The sequence below is a fragment of the Colius striatus genome, chromosome 19 (genome assembly GCF_028858725.1).
Source record: "Colius striatus isolate bColStr4 chromosome 19, bColStr4.1.hap1, whole genome shotgun sequence".
Classification (NCBI taxonomy): domain Eukaryota; kingdom Metazoa; phylum Chordata; class Aves; order Coliiformes; family Coliidae; genus Colius; species Colius striatus.
In genome coordinates, this window is record NC_084777.1 from 6,112,698 (window position 1) to 6,124,073 (window position 11,376).

Sequence of the window (11,376 nt, forward strand, 5' to 3'; positions counted from 1 at the left end):
GGTGCCCCCAGGTGCTGTCATGGACACATCCTGCCCTCAGCACCGCCGCGGTATCGCCCCAGCACACGGCACGTCCCAGCAGCAGCAGCTGTTTGCACAAAGCCACTCCTTTAGGTAAGGGAAGGCTTAGAAAAGTATTGTTTAAAACGCACAGAAGAAGTTAAGGAGTGGTAAGTGTTCTCTGCACCTTGTTCTGGCACATCTTTCCAAACACGTAAACCAAAACGAGTGTTATTCATTCCTTTCTTTGGGGGAAAGGACATTCATTCAGTCAGTCAAGGGAAACAGCCTCTGCTCTCCCAAACACCCCCAACTCCCCCAAAGCAGCCTCTTGGCCTTCATTCTACTCACTGCCAAAGTGTCAATTCTGCTGTAAGTCACAAAATTCAAAGTAAAAAATCAGTGTTGAGTGACAACCATCAACAGCTTCACCTCCAGTGTCCTGCTGCTTCTGTCTCACCGGCAAAGCCACTGGGTTCCCAAAGCCTGCATCACAGGGAGGTGCTGGTAGCACTGATCTCCTCCCACAGGAGGCTCATTTCTCCCCATAACCAACACGGTGTCCTGTCCCTCCACTGAAGATGGGTGTCCCTTCCCCTGCCTGCCAGCAGCCCTGTCTGTGAGGAACGTGCTGAGTTATTTGAACACCCTCTGTTTAGGCCCCTATGAGACAAGGGGTCCCCAAGGCACCTCAGACTAACACCTCCCAACCCAAAGAACTGCTGCTTCAGCCAACCTGCTCCTGCAGCAGATTAGGACTGAAAGAAACCAGAGGTGGAAACATCTCAAGGGTGTAACAGTTGTTACTTGGCCACACAAGCAAGAAATCAGGAGTTAAATACTGTCTGACCTCAACAAGAACAAAAAGAACTAGTGAAAAAACCCCACATCAAAAGCCTTTGACAACTGAAACCAAAGGAGGCTCACAAGGAGATTCACAAGCTGGTAACAACTTTTTTTTCTCCCCTCAGAAAATCTAGGTTTGCTCTTAAAGAAAAGAGAGAGTCTTGGAATAAAGAAATGATGTCCCAAGTCACTGAACAGTACAATTCAACAGCAGGACAGAAGTCCTGCCACACAGGAGGGGATAAGGAGGAACATAAACCAGCTTTTCATGTAGGAACCAGCCTGTCTGGGTGTATCAAAGTTGTTCCTAACAAGTTCTCTCCAAAGAACAACTCGGTTAGTTCAGCAGCCATGGTCTGGATGAGGCTGGAGAATTTCTCTCACAGACCCTTTCCAGCAGCCAAAGTTCTCTTCAATGCCATTAAACCACTGCAGACTCCTTTTAAAAGCATGTACCACCACCTTCTAACACGAAGTATGATGGTGTAATGCAAAGCTCTTCACTCCCCAGGAGGGGAGAAGACAGCAGGAGTCCACAAGTGTAACACTACAGAGCAGAACCTGACAGGGAGCTGAGCAACTTCACTGCAGGAGATCAACTCCAGGGCCCAACCTCTACTCTGAAAACTCACAGCAGCTCATCTCCAAATCATGCCTCAACCCTGACTTGCCTGCTGCCTTCTCAGATGATCTTAAGGAGACTTGTAGCTCTTCAGAGCAGGAACCCTCACAGATGCTCCTGTTACCAGTGAGAAAACACAGCGTAAGGGAACCCTGCACTTGCTGAGGAACCCAACATGGACAGTTCAGATACCTGGGGGAGGTGAGAGCAGAGCTTGTATATATGGAATGTGAGAGGGCTACAGCAGTCATTTAGAGCAGTTCTGAGGCAGAAAGGTTTGGAGGAGGTCCAACTCTGCCCTAGAGGCTCTACATGAGCGCCTAGCAGCTAGCCCTTTGGCCAGACAAGGTCTGACTACTGGCCTCTGTAGCCCAGGCTACCCAAGAGCTGAGGCCATGAGACCACCTCAGCAATACAAGACTGGAAGAACATTCACCTAGTGGTTAGAGCAGACAGGGTGCTCCATCACACAGCTGTCCTGGCCTATCCCTTCCAGATTTCTTGGAGGAAAACTCTACCCTCTGGAAAGGACTGCAGCAGAGAGGGAAACTGCTAGCCACAGGTATTAATGACAGATTGATTTAAGCCTTCAGTTCTCTTGCTGCACCAGAGCAGCAACACCTGCCTGCCCCAGTGTTACACAGCATCTTCTGAAGAGGCAGAGATTGCTTGGGATTGCCAAGAACAAACACAGGAACATCAGCCTGGCCTCAGGGCTCCCCACCCACCCGTGTGAGAATTACAGTAGCCAGTAATTCCTTCCAGAACTGGCCTTCAGTGAAGGAAACAAAGCTAGTAGAGAAGGTGAAGGCTGACAATCATTCTGCTAGGGTGATTCTAGGCCCTCAGCAGCTCAAGCACATCTTACAAAGACTGACCTTTACCAAATCAATACCCATAAATTCTGAAAGCTGCAGTGTCCAACAGCCCTGCAGAGGTGAGCCAGCACAGGGAGAAAAGGAAAAGCACACTGCATTAGTGTTCACCCAACAGTTTCTGCACCACCCAAGCACCTGGGTGCTGGCAGTTCCCTCTGAGGATTATGGTTTCTCATCATCTCCACACTGCCAGCAGGTCAGCAGCTCTCTCTGTAGTTTGTCTTAGTTGATGCTGACCTGAGTCTGCTCCACTGGAAATGCGGCAGATCCCTCTCAGGAGGGACAAGTGTCCAGCTCAGGATTGTGACTCCAACAGGACCTGTGCACAGAGAAGGGATCAGCCCCAGCAGTCAGCTGCCCACTGGATGACACATGAAAGGACTCACAGGTCAGACCTGTACCATTTCTCTTCCTGGCAAGAAGTACTTAGGAGACAATATCAAGGTTACTGTGACCAGAGCTGATATGCAGGGCAACATTATGTAAGCTACTGAGGCAGAAAAGCCCAGTGCCATGCCTGTGTAGGGCCCTGAACACAGCTGTCTTCATTGCACGTGACCAGACAGTTGTTCCTTGTGTTTCAAAATCCCGGTTGCAGCTGGATACGCTCCAGTTCAGAGCCAAGAAAGCAGCATGAGGCCTCCCTGCAGCAGCAAGGCTTCTGCTCTAAGGCTGTGAGTAATAAGGCTTGACTTCAAACTACCCCTGTTGATTAAAACCCCCACGGTGTTGCTCTCAAGGAGACCTTGTTGATAAGGCGAGTCTGGATTCAGGTAGTTTCAGTGCACAAAGACACCAGCTGTAATCACATCCTCCCACCTCAGCTTCTCAAGGCCTCTTTCCCAGGAAAAGGGGTCCAAACTGCCACATGTCAGATGACAAACAGCAGGAACTGATGCAATCTTCTTCTCTGCACGCCCCAGGGACGTCCAGGCACAGACATGAGGGGAGAAGAATCCAGAAGTTACTTGAACAGCAGGATGTGCGCTTGGGTGGAACAGATTCTACTCACAGGAGGAAGATCCTTCTGTACTCAGTAAAATCCACTGGCCTCAGCCTGTCCCTTCCCCAACAGAAGTTACTCCATGTGTTCCTTCCATGGTACAGGAGTCCATCCCTTCAGGGACATACAGACAGATGGTTCCTTTCTCCCCAAACTTAAAGTCATTAAAACAACACAGCACAGAGGCATTTGAGATCTGAGAAAATCTGGAGTGCAGGACCCAAGTAGATGGGGAAGTAATCAGTTCTAATAAATAGAGTAGAAGGAAGTGTTCAAGGTGGCCAGTAGCCCAAACACAACACCTGAAGTCCTGCAGAGACCACTAGGAGCTTTAATGCACTCCACTGCACGGGGCTGCTCCTGGGATCTGCTGCCATGCAGTTTCTCTGACACCTTTTGTTAGGCTCATGGGCTACTTGGAATCTTGAAGTTCCTTTGCCTTCTTCAAAATCAGATGAACATCAGAGATAGGATAATCCTGTGTCAAAGAAACAAAGTGACCCAAGTGACTACCCAGCACTTCTTATACTTTCACTGAAGCAGGGCAAACCCTGTCCTTGGCCTGTTATAACACAATGGCACGTTCAGTTACTCCCTTAACGGCTCACTGTTTCCTGTTTTGTAACTGATTGGGCCTTCTTGACTTCTTTTAACTTTATCCTCCAAGGGTACAGTAAGCTGGCTGGCTGCACAGGCTATCTTCAGACCAGAAAGTCTTATCAAAGGCTGTATCATGCACAGCCCAAAGCAGGAGCTGCCAGAATCAGATATCCCACTGTGCAGAGCAGGTGTTTTCAACCTTGGACTTTCACAGATCTCAGAACTAAACAAAAGCCTCTTGCTAACAAATTTAACGCTGTCACAGAGGGTTTCACATCTTTGCTGGAAACTATTCCATGTTTTGATAACCAAAGGGACATTAGAAACCTCTGGTCTGTGTTAATGTCTCTGTAGGCTAGGATGGGTGCACAAGCCAAAGACACTGACAGGAATGAGCGTGCTCTAAGGTTTGTCTGCATGCAAGCATCAGAAATCTGGTTCTTCCCTTGAGCCAGGCATCCCCTCTCACACCAACATTCCCCTTCACAGTGCTCTCCATGCCCACTGTATCTAATCCTTACCTGTAGCAGCCTCATGTTCAGAGTGAAGTCTCCTTCCAGCAACTGGTCCCGGATTAGTCTGAAAGATGGAAATGATTCCAGCTACTTCTGACTCCACAGAGGAACCTGCAAACCAGCCTGTGCTGCGCCCTTAGACGGGCTTAAAACGCCTTTACTGCCACTGTCAACAGCGACTATATTCACCTTAAGGTGAACGTCTTGATGTCTTAAGACATGCCCAGACTCCTGGATCTGCAGGTTTAGGTCAAGGATGGGGGGAAAGAGCAGGAAAGCTTCCTGTGTACTCACGTCAACATGGCACAACAGACGAGCAGCAGGAAATCAAAGCGCTTGTCGTCAGCAAAGAGCGAGTCCCAGATGCGGATGACGTCCGGCAGCAGGAACTCTTGGGACAGGAGCAGCGTCAGCCAGCGGAAGGCAAAGAACTGGGGTTTGATGTTCTGCTCTTGCTGTCAGACATGCACCAGGCAAAGCATGAGGATCTGCTCTCAGCCAGTGCTGTGCAAGCAAGAGATGCACTCCCACGTTTCCAGCCCTGTCTCCATCCCGACACTGCTCTAAGCTGCCAACTCGTGCTGCAACGGCAGCAAACCCAGTGCCTCCTTTGAAGGCTCTCACCTTCAAGCCAGACTGAGGCAGATTTCAGTGCAGCCATGCTCCATGGCTACAGACAAGCCAGAAAATGCCCCTCTGTCCACAACATGGAGGAAAGGAAGCTTTTCTTCCTTGAGAAAGGCACTATTTGTGTTAGTTCCGTTCAACTTGCCAAGTCATTTTCATGTTCCTATTTGAACAGCATCTTATCTGCAAAGCCACAGCCCTCCCCCTCTAGCAGAGGCACTGTTTTGTCAGGATTTCCTCTCCTTTCCAGAAGCCCTCTGTTTATCAAAAGGTTTACTATCCACAAAAAGAAACAAAGATGGAACAGGCTTCACACTGGTAGTCAGTAAGCCATATGGTAAGCACTTCTAGCCTGAAGCTTTCTTGTTTTCTGCTCTTAAATCCATAAGTTTAATCAAGGTCAAATGAGTTCAAGATCCTGCTGATGTTGTTAAGGACCAGCTGCTGCATGGCCAAGATCATTTCTTGCCAGTCAAGCTGTAAGCACTTCAGTTTCTCCCCACTGAATCAGCCACCAGCCAACACTGAGGACTGTGTCGACAAACTATCTTGTGGGTTAGGAGAGAAATAAATCCTGGTTATTCTGAATACAAAACACCCCCAAGCTTGGTGGAGGCTGAAGTGAGAACAGCTTTCCTTTCCAAATTCTCTTTGGACTTTGAGACCAAACAGACTAGAAAACCTGAAGATATTTTCAACAAAAGCTGCCTTCTACATGCTCTGCAAAGCTCACACCAGCCAAAGGCACTCAGAGACCTGGGATGAAGGACAATGATAGAATTAGGTGGGTGAGATGGTCCAGCTTGTTGGATTTCACTTCTGGAATGATCTCCATGCAGTTAAAGTTGTTGCTGTCAGGAGAGCCAGTGATATTAGTGTGTGCAGGGTGGGGTGGGGGCTGGTTTTTGTTCTGTTCTTGAAATCAAACATAATTCCTGTAACCTCAAGTTCCAAGGAACTCTGCAGCAAGACTCCTGTTGTGCCTCACAACTAGAAGAGAGGAAAGACTCTGGCTCCAACTCCAGCTCGACCCAGGTGACCAGGGATGGTGGCCAAGTCACTTTGGACTCACAGCTGGAGGCTTTGCAACAACTATTGTTCTTTTGCTTTCGCAGACAGGCAGGGGAGCAAAGCCTTGCTGTGTCAGCTCACTCTGGGCTTACTCCAGGAGAGGCTGTTTCATTAGATAAGAGAGCCTCTGTGTCCTATAGACAAAGCCCTTCAAACACTCTCTCAACCTTTCTATTCAAGCACAGTGACAGTTTAACAAACTTGGTTGACATTTAAGTGCACTGTTAAGCTCCACTCATCACATTTCAACCGAGACGCAGAGAGGAAACCCTTCAGCTCCTCACCAGTTTCAGATACAGCTCCACATCTTTTTCCTTCAGGGTGGAGTAGACCTTCTCCATTTTGTAGGTAATACCACACTGAGAATCATCCAGGCTTTTAATGAAGTTGTCCCGAATTTCAGCCATTAGGTTGGTAAAGCAGAAAAACGTGTCTGCTTCAGCATGCTCTGAAAAACAGTGACAGGGGAACAGAGGGAGGATCACTGACACAGGCACACAGGACTGCTCTTGCTCCACTATTTGGTTGCTCTACTAGATTTAAGTAGCAGATCTCACAAGATCTTGTGGTTCAGGACAAGACTCAGTTGCCTTTTGATTTGGAAATGTCTACGGAGCCACTTGTGGTAACACAAGGTCTTCATGACATAGGGCCACACACCAGTTATCTGTGCCCAAGAACATCAACTGCTCTCCTTGCCATCAGCACACACCCTCAGAATGCCCATTAAGTAGAAGCAACAGGCAAAGCACTCCCACTCAATTCTTTCCTTACCAGATACATACAGGATGAGCAAATAAGAGCTCCTACGCACGTTTTAAGCTTCAAGGTGCAACTTAGATTGATGCAAAACAAAAGAGAGCCTCAGAAATTCTCACTTCCCATGTCCTCACCACTCACAACCCATTTCAGTTTCTATTGATCTGCTATGGCCTCAAAACTCTCTTGCTCTATTTGCATTTTTGGCTCCAACAAGTCAAGTGACAGTTGTATAAATAGAGTCTCATCCCCAAAATGGTCCTTTATGTAGAGCATGCAGTGTGACAGCCATTGCTGGGCAGCCAAAAGAGTCTCTCACCTTTCCACTCGCTGTTAGGATCTGTAGCAAAGGTGTAGTAAAGAGGCCCCACGATTTCATTCATCCCCTGGACATATGCTATGCCAGGATTCAGCTTGGCATAGATGAACAGGATTCGCTCCACCACTTCCCAGTGAGCTTCACAGCCATTGGGCAGAACTTCATACTCACTCAGAGAATTGGCTGTTGTTTTAAGGGGGGAGCTCACCTGAAAAGCAAGGCAAGGCTGGAGCTGATTCAGCATAACCAGCTGGCACAGATGGATTTGTACACGGGACCAGCTCAGCTTTTAATGTAAACAGGGTTCTAAAGGATTTGGGCAGCTTATAACAAGCAGGCAGTTGTTCACATAAACTAAGACAAGGAACTTGGGAAGCACAAAGGCCCTGAACTCGTAGAATCACAGAATGGGGGGCAGTGTGGAAGGGCCCTGCAGAGCTCCTCCAGCCCAACCCCTGCTAAAGCAGGTTCCCCTGGCTCAGGGGGCACAGGAACGTGTCCAGGTGGGTTTGGAAACCTCCCGAGAAGGAGCCTCCACACCCTCCCTGGGCAGCCTGGGCCAGGGCTCCCTCACCTCAGCACCAAAGGACTTTCTCCTGTTCCAGTGGAACTGTTTGTGTTCCATTCTGTCCATTACCCCTTGTCCTGTCCCTGAAGACCAGAAACACCTCAGGGCTGACTATCCTGAAGAAGAAAAATCAGTCTGTGCAGCAACAGACAGTTGCCCTGAATCATCACACCACCTGATCCCATGTGCTAAGAAACCACAGCTGTTCCCCTTCTTTATTAGCAGTATGAAGAAAAGTATAGATCTGCTGTGGTAACAAGGCACCTTCCTCAACAGAGTGAGGCACTTGTACTGTAAGGCTCGTGAAAGAGGAGAGGGACAATCCTTTCTGGCAGATACTCAGCTCTCTTGCCAATGGCAGGTTTATGAGATCCTGCTCTGGAAGACTATATAAATTCAACTTCAATAAATGAGCCCTTTGGGGTTTTGCTCTCATACAGAAAGGCACATGTCAAACATCCCACACTCACACCTTTCTGCAACTCCAACTTAGAACCACGCAAAAATAACCCCTGAAATTCAACACCCCTGTGATTCCCTATTAACTGTCAGCAACATCAACTGCTTCTACAAAGCTGCCCATCCACCAGAACACACAGGAAACTGGGGGAGTTCCTTCATCCCACTGCAGCAGCAGAGAGCAAAGCAGAATGCCTTTGTGCCCCTTGCACAGCCCCCCGGGGTCTCACATTGGTAACCCCGCTGCGGTTGCGCGCCACCGTCTGCGACTTGAGCGTGGTCTGTTCCACCCGCCGGCGCAGCGTCTCAAACTCGTTCTGGGGGTCCAGGATTAAAAGGCAGGGGTAGTCAGTTGGGCGCTGGAAAAAGGCCATGTCGGGGTACAGCCTCCTAGGACACACACCAGAGGGACATGAGGCATCAGAAGGAGGAAGTACGTGCCCCACGCTGAGCGAGGAGCTCGGTTTAATGTTCAACTCCCTTTTCAAAGTACAAAGTGTTGACCAAACCACCTGAAAAGCTGAAGCCTGAGTCATCACAGCCCACACACCTGACATCTTTGTCTATCTGGAGAAGCACTTCGTTATCCTTGAAGTAAGTGTTCCACCGGCTGTCTGGGTTTGGGTTGAGTGGCTAAAGACATAACAACAGAAACACAACAAACACTTTGACACGTATCAAAACCCTCAGCAAACACTCCTGCTGTCGCTCTGTTATCTGTGCATGCTCCTGGCACGTCAGGTTGAATGTTTTTTGAACACATTTAGTGTTGTTTCTTCACACAGTGTGAGTGTCCTGCCTTCCAAGGCATAGTCCAGCCTGTCTCTCCTGTCTCTTAAGTGCTCTGCTCAGATTACCCTGCTCTGAGCCCACCCAAGAGAGCATCTCTTTCCTACAGGCACCTCTTGTGAGCCTCTGCCTTTCCCTAGTAGACTCACAGCCTGGGCAGCTGGCCCCAAAGGAGGGGAGAAGGAACAAGCCTAGCTAAGAGCAGCTCAGAACTACTGGTGCTTTGCCAATAATTCACACTCAAGGCTACTAAGACTCAAGTGCCAGGCTGGTACTTAGGAACCAGGGCAAAACAGTTGAGAACAGAGCCAAGAGCAGCCCAGGGGTCCAGGCTCCAGAACAAGAGTTTATAGCTCTGGGAATTTGTCTGCAACACAAAAGCTTGACAACACTTACATGATCTTCTAAGGTCACATCTTCCCTTGAAACACCCAGGTTGGCTTTGGCAATCCCAGGCTGGATAATCATTTCCTTTAGGAACTGGGAATACAGATCCCTTCAGAAAGCAAAGAGGAATTTGCAAGGAAGCAGAAGAATAAGTCAGTGTAAGCATCCAGACTGAGTTCAAACACATCTCTCTGTGCCACTCTGCTCAGCCAGGAGGCATTTGATTTTCTCTCAAGAGGTCAGCCCACCCAACAAGCTACAGAACAGCACATTCCACACAAGAACAATCCATTTTATGAAGGTATTTAATTATTTAAGGAACTATTCTTTCCTGCAGCTATCATTAGAAACAAAGGGGCAAGTCTAGATGTCCTCACCTCTGTTTCTTCAGCAAAGAGCTCCATAAGGCTTTCTCTAAAGGGAGGTAGTTGAGGAGTATCTGTACAGGAGACAGATGCACACAAATTAGTATTTGGAGAATGAGCTGCTGTAGCTGTAAGATGAGCAAAGCCAACACAGCAGCTACAAGTGGCTCTCTGGAAACACTGAAAGCCTAGTATTTCACCAAGCAAAAGTCAGGAATGTTTAGGGGACTGTTTTTCAACACAGACCTATTTGTAGGACTGATCAATAGCTGACTTGACCAAAATGCACTCCTAGCTTAATGCAGGCAGCCACCTCCTGTCATCCCAAGTGATGGCTGTCCCGTGCCAGCAAATGCTGCTGCAACTGTGCCAGTGCTGATCTCCACAAATTGCTGTCAACTCTGCTTTTAAGCTCTGCATTTTGTTGTTGTTTACAATGTTAAGTGCCTCCAGAAAGAGTGTGTCCTTACACCACCCAAAGCATCACTCCCAGGAAACACAAGCACCCCAAGCAAGACCCACCTTCCAGCACAGGCAGCGCAGCCCACCGTCAAAGGGAATTCCTGTGGAACAGCAGGCAGAGAAACAACTACGTTAGCCCACTGCAGTTTGCTCGCATCACCACATAAGCAGGCAAGGCAGCACTTTTCCTTCCCGGGGGGCAAGGAGTTTTCCCAGGGAGTCCACGGAGGTTACAGCCGCTGCCTCCCGCGGGGCAGGCGCCGCAAGCTGGACGCCGAGGAGCCCGCAGGTGAGGGACGGGACGCAGCAGAAGCGACGGAACCCACGAAGCGCCTCGGCAACGGGCCAAGAGGCGATTCCCGCCTGGAAGTTTGTGGCTGCGCTCGCAGGCCGGGCAGGGGCCGCTGCGGCCTGACGGAGCCTGGGCTGGGGAACACAGCCGCCGCCTCGCAGCGGCCGCGGGAGGGGACGGCTCTGCGGCGGCCGACACGGCCTCCAGCCGCCGGACACGCCGCGGCCTCACACCGCCGGCAGCAGCCTGCCCCGGGCCGGGGCGCCACTCACCGCTGAAGCACAGGTCGCGCAGCTTGGCCAGAGCCACCGTGGGTTCCCCGAGCACCTCCTGGAAGTCCGCGATCCTGAGGGGAGCGGAGCCGCGGCCGTTACAACGTCAGCTACCGACGCGCCCACCCGCCCGCCGCCCTCCCCGCACAGCCCCGGCAGCGGAGGGGAAGGAAAGGCCCCGACACCGACCTGCTCCGGTGCAACCGCGACATGGCGGCGCCGACCCGCACCGACACCGACCGACACCGACAGCGCGGCCGCGGCCCCTGCGCGGGAGGGGGCGGGGCCGACACAGACCACGCCCCTCGCCACGCCCACCGGCCGCGGCCACGCCCATCCGCCCCGCACCACTCCCGCCCCGCACCACTCCCGCCCCGCGCCGCTCCCGCCCCGCGCCGCTCCCGCCCCGCACCGCTCCCAGCCCCGCCAGCGCCCCGTGCGGTCGGTGCCCGGTGTGCGCGGCCCCGGCCGACGCACGCACACAGACAGCCCAGACGGCGCGTTGCTGCGCGTGTGTGACCGCAGCGCTGACCGAAGACTCG

At 50.8% G+C, this 11,376-nt stretch overlaps 1 protein-coding gene across 1 annotated transcript; it reads right to left on the reverse strand.

Moving 5' to 3' along the window:
* Window positions 1-171: 171 nt before the first annotated feature.
* On the reverse strand, window positions 172-11,134 carry TBC1D13 (TBC1 domain family member 13). The gene is made up of 12 exons (XM_062011357.1): window positions 11,024-11,134; window positions 10,835-10,908; window positions 10,331-10,371; window positions 9,821-9,882; window positions 9,453-9,552; window positions 8,818-8,900; window positions 8,498-8,657; window positions 7,241-7,448; window positions 6,447-6,610; window positions 4,759-4,919; window positions 4,471-4,528; window positions 172-3,827 (listed from the first exon to the last, which is right to left on the reverse strand). The coding sequence occupies exons 1-12, from the start codon at window positions 11,044-11,046 to the stop codon at window positions 3,762-3,764; spliced, it is 1,200 nt and encodes a 399-aa protein (XP_061867341.1). The 5' UTR covers window positions 11,047-11,134; the 3' UTR covers window positions 172-3,761.
* Window positions 11,135-11,376: the final 242 nt, after the last annotated feature.